Raw genomic sequence first — 16332 nt, 5'->3', positions numbered from 1 at the left:
CATTAATTACATCAATCATAACCTCACTTAATTGCCTAACTTAATTGAAGATTGATCAATTAAGTATTCTGAAATTTTTTAACAAATCTAAACTTTACAGCAATTATGGTACTTTTTCAACACTTTGATTTCGTCGTATTTTTACACGCTTCCCCCATCCACTGCAATCAATTACATTTATATATATTAATCTCATATTTTTTATCTTTCACAAATGCACCCTCAATGTTGTTTTTTTTTTTTCATTTCAGCAATGGCGGCTTTCGTCCCGTGCTCAACGACAGCACTGCCAGCGTGGTCGCTCCTGGTGCGGGCACACAACGCACCACTGCACATCCACCACTCTTTCTGCCACCACATTTGGCCTCGCTCAGCTCACAGTTTACGCATCAGCCACTCTTTCCCGGTCTAAAAGGTAAATGCGATTAAATATTGCAAAGAAGAAGAAGAAGAGCGAAAAAAAAGTATTTTTGTTGCATGAAATATTTACTTATATTACATTTACATTGGACCAAAATGCGTGATTTGAAATCAGTCATTTGAAGGTGTTTACACTGCTTGATCCGCATTTGCTTTGACTTCTCATCAAATGAAAAGGGAAGACAAAAACAAAATGTATGTAAACAAACACTACATTTATTATATTGTTAACGCTTTTTGGACACAAAAAGGCAATTATTCTTTGATTAAACTAAAAATGTGTAAAGCTCTTGTATAAATTAACAATTTTTACACACAAATTTCAAAGATTTATTTATTTCGTTGTGTTTGTTTTGTGTTTGAAAAATTCCAAATGTCAAAGACAAACCAAAGCTTTTGTGGAACTTTTGTTTCTGAGTGCGTTCAATAAAATAGTACGGCAATTGGAACGCATTTGTTTCGTGATTTTGTGTAAATGCGTCGAAATGCGTCATTCTGGAAATGTGAATTTGTATGGAGAAATGCGTGATTTGGCCTCGCATTTGAGGTTTCTCGCCCAAATGACGCATTTGGGCTCAATGTAAATGTAATATTAGTTACCCACAGGGTTCGGATTTACCTCATTTTAGCCCCTCGCTCGCTCGTTAGTTTGCTCTGAGCTAGCGCAACTCACGAGCAACACGCGAGGCTGTTTGCAAATGAGCACTCGTTAAGTACGAGCGCACGCGCTGAGCAGCCAGCGAGCGAGTAAGCAAACGATGGCAGCGCAGAAGTAGAGCGGCAAGCAAGGAGGAAGACGGAAGATCATATGTACACAAATGTTTACATCAGATTTTTCACACTGCCCTTTAGAATGTGATAGAAACTTGTAGGTAGCCAGTGACAGAAATCTGTATCAGCCTTGCCAGTCAAATGATTTGTCAAATGATGGTCACTGTTCTTGCAGGGAGGGCCTCATTAGCTCTGCCCTCGCGAGGGCGTCGTTGCGAGCGAGGCACTCATTTGCAGCAGCAGACGAGCGAGGCGAGGCAAATGAGGCAAGCAGATTAGACAGGCAAGCGCGTTGTTTGGTCGGCAAAAATGTATGGGATAAAAATTGCAGCAACTAAGAATTTCGAGTAAAGGATTGTATGCTCGCATGCAGATATGTATATACATACATATGTACATATATACATACATATGTATATACACATATGTTTGTATATATTCTCATGCACAGAAGAATAGATTCGTGCTATTTGGACCAGTTTTATCTACTAGGTAGACACATATGTGCATACATATCTATGTAGGTATAATGTTTTTAATGTTCAATAATTTCTTATAAAATTTCAACTTATACACTTAGGTCTCTTTTTATGCGGTTCTTTTTTATGCGGATTTGAATTTATGCGGTTTTTTAAACACTTTTCGCTGTAGCGATTTTGCTTTTTTGAGAGCTTTTATTACTTTTTTCAATATGCAAGGGGCAATGCTTCTGATAAATAATTTGTTGTTGTATTCTTACATACAAGTCATTACTAAGTAATTTGACTAAGTAACTATGTTACATATGTATAAATGAGAACATAACATTTATAAAAACCATCATTTTGTCTTTCATTTCATAAATGAGTAGGACATCAGCATTTTCAAATGAATATTCCTGGTTTAGCCCCCATACATATATATGTATGTAGGATAATACAAACTACTATTTGATAATTAAGGCTGTTCCACATAGAACTTTCGCGTTGACTTTGTAGTTGGCGTTGGTTTGACAGAACGCACGTTAAAAGTATGCGTTCTACAATGAAGCTTGGCAGAGACTACTTTGGCTACTAAATTAACATATTAACGAGAAATAAATTAATATTTCGTATCAATAATAGCATGGAAAATATATTTCTTGCCTTCATTTGATTAAAAGGAAAAAACATTTCATTTAATTTTATTTATTTGCAACAGCTGGCGACCGACGCAGCGATCTTTCTGCTTTATGTTGGCCTTAGCGTTGCCAAATTTTGGATATGTGGACGGCTGCTTTGAAATTCGACGCCAACGCAACGCCAAAGTTGTTTGCGAACCGGTCTCTATTCTTTGTTTACGCAAATTTTCCCATGTCTACATATCCATATATACATGCATAAATATGTACACATGTTCTTGAACAACAGGCCACAAATAAATTTTTTCACCAAGGACTATATTTCATTCAGGTATACAGCATAACTGCTACAAGTAGAAAACTATTTTGGGGGTGTTAGCAAGTGTTTACTTGTTTTTTGTTTCTGCGGCACAAACGATTATAATATCTTCGTTACTTACTTTTCTCTGTAAAGACAAAATACATGCATACATAAATGCATATATACCAGAGCTGTGTAATGATTGAATCAATTGAGTGTGCATTCTCATTTTTTTCGTTTCAAAAATGTGATTGTTTGATTTAAAAAATTTAACAACCACTCTTGAGATTGGTTACAAATTGTAAACACAAAATATGTAGTGTGTTATGGAATGGTTGACACCCATTCACATAGAGAATGTGAATGCAAAAAAAGAACTCAATCATGTATGATTGGACGTTTATGGGAATGCAATCTGTCAATATCATTCAGTACTAATACTACTTGTTGTATCAGGGTTGAAATTTTTGTACTCAAAATGTGAAACCAGAAGATTGCCATCTCCCTCAAAATAAGTAAACAAATAAATATTTGGTGCTAAAATATTTTTCTAAGTGTTTGGCCGAACTTCTGCTGAAACTTGAGGCATGAGTTCTGATTTTATAAGAAGAGTTTTCAAGGCAGAAATATACTCGAAGGTTTGCCATTGCGTGCCGAAGGACGACTGCAATTTTGGGTTATGATCTGACCAGGTATTTAACCAAGGTCCTATGGAGTGGAAGTACGCACATGTAATCACTCTGCTACGGCGGCCGCCGTAAGTACATGCTATACATATCGTCGTTTAAAGTACAAAACCGCGTATCAAGAAAATGCAAAACCGCGTAATTGCATAAATTATTTTCTAGAGAGTAAAGTCACCCATATTTCAAAATGGTTATCTTTTTTATAAAGCAAACGTATTTCTGGCTAGTATATTTCAGGACGAATGGATAAGAATTGAGCCAAGAGCTTTTGTGAGCAAATCCAATTTTTGGCAGCCAATGTCAGTCACACGGTTTTGAAGAATGACGATACGCGGTTTTGTACTTTAAACGACGATATATATGTACACATATTAGATTATTTATTCTCAAAATGCATGAAAACTATAGTATGCTTGCAAACAATTAATAACATTTTGTGATAAACAGTTTTACAAATGTATTTGCACTTCAAATTTGTATTTTAATAAAGTATTAATTAAATAAATTATTATTGTAAATTATTATTTTAATAAATAGATATAAAGATATTTATACTTGGCAACTCTTGGACTTTTCTTCATTTGTAACAAATGACAGATGTATACAAAATAAAAAAATAATTGTATTTTTCAAATTTAAAGCAAACGGGCGTTCTTTACAAAAAAATGTAGTTAGAGATCGAATTGCGCATATTTTTTTTACAATATCAAGTGCCCACAAGAAGTGTTAAACCCATAAATAGCTTAAAAAACGCTTTCGAAAATTCGACACGAGAGTGAAGTGCAGTGTTCAATTATGATCGAAATTGCAGGCAAAATTTGTGCGTATGTAATTTATGTTTTACTTATTTGAAGAAATGTTGCCCCTTGTCATTAAAAATAAGCAAACCAAGACCCCCGCGTCCCACTGGTTACATAATACTTGAATAGCCCCTTAATTAACATGTGTTTGTTTTGAGAACGCACGGCCAGTTAAACAGGCATGTCTGAATCGATTTCCTTCATCATTCTTAGCTATTTGATGTGCATTTTTATTGTTATGTGTTGCAAACAGACATTTTAGGAACTAAATGGGTTCTAATCTATGTACTCAAGCGCACTTATTTTTAACAGTTTCCAGTTTATGTTATATTAATCAAAACAGCTTTTATTTATTTTATGTATTATGTGATTTCTGGAAGCGTTGAATACAAAAAAGGGCTGTGACTGGGTTTATGTAATTTGAAATTGTGTTGATGATTACTAATAATAATAGAAAGGCGCTTACATATCGACACAACTAAAAATTTCATATATTTCAGTAGAGCCAATTAAAGATTTTTTGTTTCGTAATTTAGCAATAATATGTCTTGGAACGTAATTATTCCGGATTATATGCAGTCATACTGTAAGCTTTCAAATTATGTATTTTTCTAAACCTGAAATTTTGAATTGCGCCGTTATTGTAGAGGACCATCGACATATGTTAGTGTTTGGCCGAGCTACTCCTCCGATTGTGGCATGCGCCTTGATGTTGTCGCACAAAGGGAAGGGACCTACAGTTTTACGCCGACTCCTGCCGGGGGCCGACCACTATTAAAAAACACATTTTCTTTTTTTTGTTGGCCGAAAATGGGCTCGGACGCTCACCCTGCGGAATGGTAATGCGCACTTCTAACCACTACACCACGGCGATCGCCTAATTAATTTTAATCATTAATCGCGATTAAATATTTATTCGTTAATTTTTAGTCATTCATAGACTAACATTTTGTCGACAATACTCGCATAAGATAGTCACAAATTTTCACAAAAGAGAAAAGTGATTTTCTTCAAAACTTTTGAATGACGTCTTGACTGAACTTACTAATTCGGAATTTCTACTATTACTTATAGAGTAGGCTATTCATAAAGTCTGGGTAATGAAATAAAAATTTTTCTATTTTAAGTTCCATAAATATAAGGAGACTTTTATTGTTTAATTTATTTTTTGCACATAAACTTGTATCTTGAACTTCTTTTTCCAAAAAGTGAGGATGTCAAAATTTCAATAGATATCGGATGTACGGTAATTTTCCAAAGAGATCTCCTAACAGATAAGTTCATGAAAATTGTTCCAAACGAAAACTTAAAATTGATAAAAAAAAATAATAACTAAATTTAACTAATTTATATTAGAGGTTTGAAGTTTATCCCACTGTAAGTATGAAATCTATCATCATATCAACAGCCTGACAATTAAGAAGATTGTGACGTTTCATGCTACCATACGCAATATCTTAAATCCTTCAAATTTTATTATTAACCTTTTGTTTGTTAAAAACATTTTCTTCTTAGATTCGAAACTTGATCAAGCAAAATTGCCTTTGTTTTTGACTAAGAGATGCTCAATAAGCTCAGAATTGTAGTTCTCATTTGCATACATAACAATAAATTATTAATTTTTGTTTCACACGAACTCCAATATTGAATAGTAAAATATATTTTAATCTTACCCAAATAAACAACGATTTAGTTCAATCGTCAACCACATATAGAGTATAGGGTGGTAATGTGTTAAAGTTTTAAAGTTTTTAAACGTAAAATGACGGCTAATACCTTTTTAAGCGTTTTGTAATTTAACCAAAACTCATTAGCATCCACTCAAGCAAGGAATTATTTACTTTTCAACATGCATTAGCAGAGTGCACTTCTATTTTGTTTACAATTTGGTTGTCAAACACACTACATCGGATCTTTTGACACATTTACCAGAATTTACCACCAGGTAGCTTCTGACAAAGAGATGACCTTACTTACTCTCTTATTTGTCCTCTCAGTTGCCAGAAAACCATGTACGATTTCCGGTAAAATCTGGAAATTCTGCTAAAAAATTTTAATTTCGGACTCATGCGGGTTTACAACTAAATAATATTGGGAATACTTTTGAGGTGTTTGAAGAGGGTTGCGACCTGTTTGAAACTAAATTTATTTATAATAATCATATTTTCGCCTTGACACTTTTGCTAAGTTTTGGCCGAGCTTCTCCTCCGATTTGTAGCGTGCGCCTTTGCTGTCACACAAATGGGAGGGACCTACAAACTTACGCCGACGCCGAACGGTGATACAATTTTTATGATGAGCTATTTTTTTATTAAAGACACTAAGATTTTTAAAATATTTTCACTAAAATTTTATCAACCTAAATGTAAAGCTTATGCGAAGTAGTTATCTAATTTAATGTAAATTTTAAACATTTTCAAGATAAAACATGAATTATATTTAAAACGTAAATGTTAATACAACTGTTTTATATATAATCCCAAACATATGATATAAAATCCCCTCTACCAAAAAACTTAAATTGGGTAACGCCGGTTTGAATTTTTACAATTGAGCAATTGTCAAATATCTTCATTTTTATCAAAAAGTTATTTACCAGGGTGGCTTTGAACTAATGATTGGTACTGAGTTAAAGAATGCACACACATAAAAGATTGCAGCCTTTTCAATACTCATTCAGTGTTAAACCTTTTTTTGATTGGGCATTGGTTTTTTCAATCTTGCTATGAATATGTTGATGTGTGAATTCATAACTGCTTTGAGAGAATGGAAAATTCAAAAATTTTAAACCTCAATCCTAAGCGAAGAATAAGTAATGAAAACTGGATAGAAAAAAATTGTTGATTTAAAATTGAAAATGATTTCACACTTACACAGCTCTGATATATACTAAATACGTACATACAAACATATATAAATATCCGTGTTATGTGTGTACACATGTATGAATATAACTCTAAAAAATAATTCATTCCATAATCTATGCTTATGTATGTAATCAATTTTATTTGTTGTTTTAAATGCTGCCCTAATATAATACTTCACATCGTCGTTTGGCGAGCGAGCCAAACTTCTCGTGCCTCGCCTCATTGCTGCTACGAGTACGATCTGCGAGCGCCTCGTTGTCTGCGAGGCATTGAGTAGGAGTTTGCTCACTCGCTCGCTCGAACTCCGAGTTTTTGCCCACCCTGGTTACTCATACAACAAAGCAGAGTACGTTACTGTTACTCGCGCTGAGTTAAGCGAAGCGCACATTGGCGCGATTCTGTCGTTGCGAATTCGGCTGTTAACTTCGAATCCGCAAACGTGCGCACACTTGAGCGATTTTTTCGCGTCGATTTCCGATGTACAATTCACTCAATTTTCCCTTTATTTCGTGTATTTTCGCACTCGGCGTGCCCAAATCGTACAAAATACTATTATTACGAACGTTTTTATTAGTTTTTGTACATTACACGTTTTTTTTCTTTGCCTTTATTGCTGTGACACCTTTCTTCTTCTTCTTTGACGCCTTCAAAACGCTGCAAGCCGCGTTTCGAACGCGTCAATAGAGAAGAACATTGAATGTTCGAAAAATTCGCAGCGACGGAATCGTGCAAGTGTGCGCTAGCGCATTAAAATGTATGGGTAGCATTGTTGTAATTTTTGGGCTTGCGGATTCGCAACGACAGAATCGCGCCAATATGCGCTTCGCTTTAAAGTTGGTAGTCAATAAGACCGAGTGTATAAATCTTGTTGGTGAACGACGGTTGTGATCTAACTTATCGATTATTGATGTAAAATAATGTATTTGTAGTTAACCAATTATGGGTAGAGCGGCTGGTGACACCCCATCGCCCTCATCGTGTTAAAGTCTGGATTTCAATCTGTGACGCTGTACATCAACAGCTCGTCAAGCTTAGTGATATGGCGAGACATTCCGTACCAGCATAAGCCGGCTGTCGATTTATTGATGGCTGCGGCAAAGACAGACTAATATATTTTAATAGAATTAAAGTTTGACATAAGAGAGCCGGACAGATTTGCATTACATATGTATATGTACATATAAAGATAACTTAAAAGCAATTTTATTCACCGCACTCCTCCCTTTTCTACTCTCTTTCCAGGTGTATCTCAATTCCCGGGTCTCTGCTCGTGCTGCTCCCTCAAACCACCGCCGCCACCACCCAGCGCCTCTTCGGTGGGCGCCGCCGCTGCAGCCGCCGCCGCTGCAGCCGCCGCCGCTGCAGCCGCCGCAGCTGCTGCTGCCGTCTCATCCTCCTGCTCCTCCTCCGTCTCCGTCAGCGCCGCCAACGTGCCCATAACATCTACCGCTCCCTCCGCCAGCAGTTCGCCTGATTCGCCACCGAACTCTATATCTTCGATTGGTGGTAGTCAGTCAGCAACGCATAACAATCACGATGCACGTTCCAGCTCGGTAGCCGAACTGCGTCGCAAGGCGCAAGAACATTCAGCCGCATTGCTGCAATCGTTGCATGCCGCCGCTGCAGCTGGGCTCGCCTTTCCTGGGCTCCATTTGCCGCCGCTCTCATTTCATCATCATTCCGCTGCGGCGTTGAGTAATGCCCCCGCTGCTGCTGCAGCAGCTGCCGCCAACAATAACAACAATCACAATAATAATAACAACAACAATGGCGTGCGTCTGAAAAGTGAATTGGCACAGGATATGACCGCAAGCACCATAAATGGCCTAGCAGCTGCGGCAGCGGCAAGTAATCATCACCACAGCATCGCCAGTTTGACGCTGCTTGATGCGCAGAGCGCTGCATATCATCATCATCAGCAGCAGCAACAGCAACAACAGCAGCAGCAGCAGCAACATCAAATGTCACAAGCTGTGTTGCATCTACAGCAGCAACAACAACAACAGCAGCAGCAACAACAAAATCAACTATCGCCTCCTATAACGCCGACGCACACGCCCACCAACCATCGCCAAGATACGCCGCCAAAGTTTGCGAATGGTGGAGGTGCAGCAACAATTGCTAGTAGCATCATCACGAAGAGCGAATAATAAAGAGAGGAGGAGACATGAGCGTGAAGAGAGTGACTCAAAGATGATGAGCCAAGAATAGAGTAGATACATTTGGAATAATTTGTAAAATATCTGAGCTGATCTGCGTGCTATGCCAATGCATAAGGTTTGATTTACTTTAATTAAGGTAGTTAGTACAGTAGTCTCCGGCTGATTGGGCATGATAAATTTCACGCATTTCTAAGTTTAACGGGGAACCCAATTTACAGGATTCCGTCAAAAGGAAGCCCAATTTTTTTAATGAGTTATTGGTTGAAAAAGAGGGAAAATCATGCAAGCGGGAGTCAACTAGCAGGGGCATACTGTACTAAATACTTATAAATACATTAGTAGTGTAAAAAGTAGTTCAGTTTTACATTAGAAATAGAAAGAAGAAAGAATAGAATAGAAGAATAGAAAGAATATCAAGAAGAATGTTAAGGAAGTAGTATTTAAATGTTAAGGAAGTAGTATTTAAAAGTAAGTAAATATTAAGCACCTAAGCAAAAAAATAAAAAATTAGAATTAATTTCACCGCAATTTATTTAAACGCTTTTTCAATAGTAAAAAATTTAATTTTTCGTCGATTATTCCTGCTTTCTACCTGCACCCTGATGAACCGCTGCACCAGCATTGTACAAATTTAATTTATCTCGCATCGACGCAGAGCAAATAGCATCCTCACCAAGTTGAAACTCGTTGTACATGTGGTTAGGACTGGGCACTCTAGGCGATAGTTAGATAAGATCAATCACTTCCTATCATCTGGGCGTAAAAAATGTTGGCTTAGTACCCACAATCAATATAAATACTTAGCCATCTTGACAGAATACAATCCCATAGCCGGTATCCTCTCGTGTAGCATTAGCTGCTGTCCCAAATTTTTTGCTGGATCAATCCGAATTTTCGGTTCTCACAGTATTCCACAAGACTGGCCGCCTTCCTCGGAGGTGGTGGCAACAAAGAGTCGTATGGAAAGTACGCGGAGGCAACAATGAAGTGTTTCCACCTATTTTTGCCCTTGAAGCCCAATCTCGCTGTTTTCTAGTCCTTTCAGAGGAACTGTGCAAATTTGGCCGCAGTGAAGTGAGAAGATACTACATGCAACATGTCCGAGTTTTCGTAAACCACACGGTTCACAGGGTTTTTGTTTGAGCACCCAGGGCTCCAGATTGCTGCAAATTTAGCTGAGTATCCGTCACTGGGCGCTACCATGAATCGCCTTGACCATTCATTTGGGATGAGGCGCTTCCAAAAAAGAAACTCCGGCGATTCCGTTCTCTAATACTTTGCCTTATAGTTTCAGATACTCATCTTCCATTGATCAGCTTTCACCAGCCAGCGATTTTGGAGCTACCTCTTCTATGTAAGTGTACCATGCTGATGGCTCACAATGGTCTTATAGTTCATTAGAAGTTCAAGCTCTGCGTTATACCGCATATTATATGAAATGATAATTAGTATCGTGCTGTGAATTCAGAATCAGTAGTACTGGTAAGCTCAACTCCTACATATTTGAAACTTTGTACCGACTCAAAGAAGAGGTGCCCCACATTGAGTCATAGAGCATATCGCCAAAAAGGTAGAAGCCGTTATTTCCAAGACACCAATTCCTCATCATACATCTTTCTAGATGGGTCAAGCCCATATGCTAAGTCACCACGCTTGTTTCAATTTTATTTTCGTTTAACAACTTCAATGACATTCCGCCAAAAATCAAAGTTAGGGCGGTGCAGATAGGCGAGAAATTATCCATCAGCTCACACTCTTTAAGGCAGGAAGGGGAAATAGGTTTGTGAAGTATTTCGATCGTAGTCAGATTTGTCTGTCAGGAAAAGTAAACCGTCAACAGTCCCACAAGTTGTCTGTAGTCACATGTGCTCAATGAAAGCAATGACCTAGTTGGACCTTCTGAGATAGAAGGCAACCTGAAGTTTTCCCACCAACATCAGTCCCTCAATGTCTCCCAGTCATTTCTGAGTAAGGCACTTACCAGGTTTTTGTTGTTTCGTAAAATGACCGGAAGTGAGAATGGAATACCTCAACGGATCACCCTTATGGTGATTTCGTTTCTACCAAAAAAAATTCGCCTTTTGATTGCCCCTTTCACTTTTCGTCTTCGATTCTAAATTAAAGGCAAAAGGTGAGAAAATTGTGTGTTCGTTTCTTAATATGTCACACTCGTGTAATGCAAAAAAGGCTCATTTTCTGCCCTGTGAAGCTTTGTCAGGGGAGATGGTTGCCCTTAAAATGAGATGGTTGTTTAAAACAACAACATTACGAAATGCCTGAGCTAGACGAGGGCATGAAGGCAAAAAAATGCTTTCTTACAGGGTTGGGAGTATGTAATATCAAACACATTTAGCAACGAAATCACCATTAGATATTAACTCCAGATCCTTATAGAGAGTCATTTTCAAAGCCATAGGCCAAGATTCAACAAAGTGTAATCACTTCCCCAGTGCTGGATTAAAAGCGGCATTTTGGCTCAGGGAATTAAGCGTTGAGCTGTCTCTTCAGAAATGGTAATGTGGACGTCCTATTATGGGGCATTGAAAAGGCACTTGTGCCTAGCTCGCTGCCACCAGAAATCTTCGCCTCGTTTCACTCAGTAATACGCATGCATCTCTTTTAAGTCCACCCCAAGTATAAAGGCATTACGTCTAAGCAGATTTCACACCCATTTATTGACTGTCTGCTCCGCCATACCACACCCGGAAATCGACTTACATAAAAATAACTTTTCTTCGAAAGAAATCTGGAAAGTGGCTCATTTAAGGCAACAAAGCTGTCCAACCTTAGCCCTCAGAATTTTCACTCTCCTGCAACCAACCCCTAGAATTATAGAATATAATATTACGCATTCCTCCGGGTTCCCCTGTCCCTCTACATCGTGGTTTTACCCCACCACCATCCAAACAGCTAGGCATGGGTAACTCAGAAAAATTTTTGCGAGTTGCCTCAATGGCAATTTAGTGAGTCCACTGATTTGAAACTAATTTTGTCACATTTGATATTGAATGTTGAGAGTATCAACGCTCCAAAAAGAAAAACCGGTGTTCTACATATATTTAAGCCGCGCTGACCATACTCAAAGCCCAGGAAGTAAATAGTTAGTCAAGACATGGCTGCTCTTAAGTGAATATTTATAATGCCGTGCAGTCTCCTTGACTTAATGGCTTGAATGAATTTATACCCTGGACGAGACCTTGGCTATCCAATAGGTAACTCAACGCGGTGTGTCACCCTAAAGCTTCTCACGATGCCGGATTATTAGCGAATGCGGTTCAGTTTTTTTCAACTTTTCGTTCAAAGAGCGAACGAAACTCCTCGACAAAACTCCTATCAAATAATCATTTTTTGCTTTCCCATTAGTTATCATCTTTGGACTATACTCCTTTTGGAATTATTTCGACTACGATACTGGTTTTGCTTTCGTTTTTTTTTCTATAAAAGGAAATCTCTTTACTATTAGCAAAACTAATTCAACGAACAAGTTACGCGGTACTGAATTGAAAACACCAACAGAGCAATGCTAAAAACCATTAATCTTAAATTCAAAACACGTTTTCACAATGCTAACAATGGATTGCATATAAATGAACGAAGAAATAATTGTAAGCATAAAATATGTAATTGATTACAGGCAATAATGTAAATAATTATTACTGATTTAAAAATTTAAAAAAGCGATACAATAAAAATGCGGAATCGACACGGAGAAGTACTATATTACAAGCTTTTATTAAGCTTCACCTGTGTGTAAACAAATCGTGCAACCAATTTTTAACCAGCTCCACGATGAGTTAGAGACTTGAAACTTCAAAACTGGGTCAGAACCGGATTACAATGCCATATGAAAGGTGAATTAATCCCCTAGGTGGCGCAGATGTCAAGATATTTGAAAACCCCGTATTTATAGTCCGATATGGTTCATATGTAGAACGTATATTGCATACATGAAATGAATGACTCCACAAAAAAATTTGCCCAATAGGTGGCGCATGAGTCGATACGTATGGAAAAACCGTATTTATGGTTCGATTTGAATCATATTTAAAATATGTGTATTATTAATTAAGTGGAGAGAAATAAATCCATAAAAAATTTGGCCTTAATGTGATGCGGGATAGATTTTTTTAACCACTAACAAAAGCTGGTCTTAAAATTATTATTTTTTAATTGCTTTTTTGTGTATATAAAAATTCGTAAGATTGTATGAGTGTAAATATGTATCCAGCCAGCAAGAAAACGTACATTTTACGAACATTATGTTTTACGAGGGATTCTCGTATCGCCAAAAAGTTAGAGAAAAGCTCGTAAATGATAAAACAAAAAAAATATAATAGAAAGAGGCTTGTAGTAATTTGTCAGCACAAGAAAAAATTTTAGTTTTGTTGACAATTTTTCTTCAATCACAATATTTTAAAAGTAAGTAGTTTGTTAAATATTCAATTTAAGAAAATTATTAAGTACGTGATTTATTGGCAGACTGGTGCAAACGAAAAGGACGATCTACCACTTTCTTTTGTAATTAAACTTCGTGTAAGTAGCTACTACATATGTAATTCAAAAATACAAATTAATTTAACGAGTTTTGCAATTCTTTCACAGGCCGCGCGGAGCAACACTAAAGGATTTAAACGTTTAATTCCCCTATAGCGCTATTGGTTTGGCAACGACTGCGGCAATAAGAAGTACGGATAATAATATTATTTATTACCACTTTTTACTTAATTAAATTTTCCGATTTCCAATGGAGTTTAATCTTTCACTTTATTTTCTTAGGTGCTTTTCGTCAAAAATTTAACTCCGACAAAGAAGTTTTTATTTCCGTTTCAAAGAAGCACTTCCAATATGCACACGACCGGCAAAAAAATTGGCAGCCTATCTGCAAAAAAAAATAAATTCAGCTACTTTATAACATATATTAAACCCCTCTTATTTAATTGTTAATTTGTTAATAGATAGTTTGTTAATATTTATTTATCTGAAAATATCTTCACATATACATATGTACAGTGCCGGGAAAAAATATTGGCACAGAGAATTTTTCGCCATGAATGCAAAGTTTTTATACCCTAGCGCACTTGTGCACAAGGGTATATTAATTTTGTTCACATAACGGTTGTTTGTAACAGCCAAAACGAAACGAGATAGATATAGACAAATGTATACATAAATGATCAGGTTGAAAAAAGAAATCGATTAAGCCATGTCTGTCTGTCCGTCTGTCCGTCCGTCCGTGTACACGATAACTCGAGCAAAAATTGAGATATCTCAACGAAATTTGGTATGTAGGTTTCCCTTAATCCAGGGTAGGTTGGTATTGAAAATGGGCGAAATCGGACTTTAACCACGCCCACTTCCCATATAACGGTAATTTCGAGAAATACGAAAACTGCGATATTTTAGTAACTACTGAAGATAATTCACTCAAAATTGATATTTACAATAATTTTTAGACGAAAAATAAGAATATTATAAATTTTTGGAAAATGGGCGTAGCCACGCCCACTTATGGTTACATGTGTATATCTTGGTAACCGCTGCACCAATTTCTTCCAAACTTCGCACAGTTGTTGGCCTTCGCATAACATACCAAATGGCCGAAAATTTTTAAAATCGCTCAATAACCACGCCTACTTCCCATATAACGGTAATTTTCAGGAATACGAAAACTGCGATATTTTAGTAACTACTGGAGATTATTCACTCAAAATTGATATTTATAATAAGTTTTAAACGAAAAATAAGAATATTATAAATTTTTGGAAAATGAGCGTAGCCACGCCCACTTATGGTTACATGCGTATATCTTGGTATCCGCTGCACCAATTTCTTCCAAACTTGGCACAGTTGTTGGCCTTGGTACAGCATAAAAAACCGCCGAAAATTTTTAAAATCGGACAATAACCACGCCCACATCCCATATAACGGTAATTTAGAGAAATACAAAATCTTCGATAAATCATTAAATATTGAAGCTAATTTATTCAAAGTTGATGCTTGCAACAATTCTTTACCAAGAAATACGTTTATGGTAAAATTTTGGAAAATGGGCGTGGCACCGCCCACTTATGATCACATATAAGTATATCGGTAACCGTTCTACCAATTTGTACCAAACTCGGTATGGTTATTGTACTTGCCACGTGTAAGCAAAACATTGAAAATTATTGAAATCGGACTAAAATAACGGCCGATTCTCATATAACGGTAAATTTAAGAAATGCTTGAAACTTCAATATTTCGAAATTGAAGGACGCTAATTTACTCAAAATTGATACACCTCGGCTTACCATCTAGCGGAAGGTTTCGGAAGGGTGAAAAAACATATATTTAATACTTGCGCCGGGTATTTAATGTTCGGCTCCGCCCGAACTTAGACTTTCTTACTTGTTTATTCTGATTTCTTCACTAAATGTTTTTTATAAAAATATAGTTAGTATGAAGTTCTACTTTCAAATCAGCTTTTTTAGAAAAATTCTAAGTATGCAGTTTTATAGCCCATTTAATTTTAGTATAATAAAGTGCACGCTTGAATAGTTAGAAAACCTCTTTGTTTTTTGGCAATTTTTTATACGCAGTTTCTTCCATACAAAAAAAAAAAATGTCGCACATAATTTGCATGGAAGAGCATACATACATGTGCGAAAAGAAACTCAAGTAAAAAACTTTGCATACATTGCGAAAAATTCTCTGTGCCAATACTTTGATCCGGCACTATAAATATTTATTAATTATAATTCCATTCAATAAAAGAACTACAATAATTTTAATTAATTAATTGCCTTTATTTTTAGCATTCAAAAACAGTAGATAAAGCAGTGTAAAAAAACGCTTTTTTAACGTAAATTAATCGTTTACGAGACTCGTTTACAATTAAAAAACGGACGTAATATCCAGTTACGAGCTTGTTTCCGATGATTTTGCTGGCTGGGTAGGATCATAAATCAAATCAACAGTCAGTAAAGTAATTTTAAGTAAACGCACAATACATCGTCAAGCAGAAATAAGTAATAAATTTAAAATAGTTTTAACTTATCTATTAAAACAAATGGCTTCGGCCAATGGTATCACAACAGGCTTTTCCAGCCCACGTGTCTCTCTGCGCTCTGCGCGGGGCTGCCACTCCAACCTAACCTAACCTAACCTATCTATTAAAAAAAAAAATATATCAACAATGTTAAGATAACTGCATTAATGCCACAAGAAGACATTACAAAAGCAAAAAG

The 16332-nt window shown here is 36.6% G+C and overlaps 1 protein-coding gene across 1 annotated transcript in view; it reads left to right on the top strand.

Annotated features, from left to right (window-relative positions):
• The window catches only part of LOC118741967 (diencephalon/mesencephalon homeobox protein 1-like), a 93441-nt gene extending 80112 nt beyond the window's left edge, over positions 1–13329 (top strand). Inside the window, exons 5-6 of the mRNA XM_036473934.1 lie at positions 252–415; positions 8187–13329. Of these exons, the coding sequence (XP_036329827.1) occupies positions 252–415; positions 8187–9094 (1072 nt within the window). The 3' untranslated portion in view covers positions 9095–13329. The remainder of the gene's footprint in view (positions 1–251; positions 416–8186) is intronic.
• The last annotated feature ends 3003 nt before the right edge of the window (positions 13330–16332 follow it).

Source organism: Rhagoletis pomonella, unplaced genomic scaffold (genome assembly GCF_013731165.1).
Source record: "Rhagoletis pomonella isolate Grant_MI unplaced genomic scaffold, Rhpom_1.0 Rhpom_scaffold_00006, whole genome shotgun sequence".
Classification (NCBI taxonomy): Eukaryota; Metazoa; Arthropoda; class Insecta; order Diptera; family Tephritidae; genus Rhagoletis; species Rhagoletis pomonella.
Note: the sequence above shows the minus strand (reverse complement) of the source record. Positions and strands in the feature narration are given on the sequence as shown.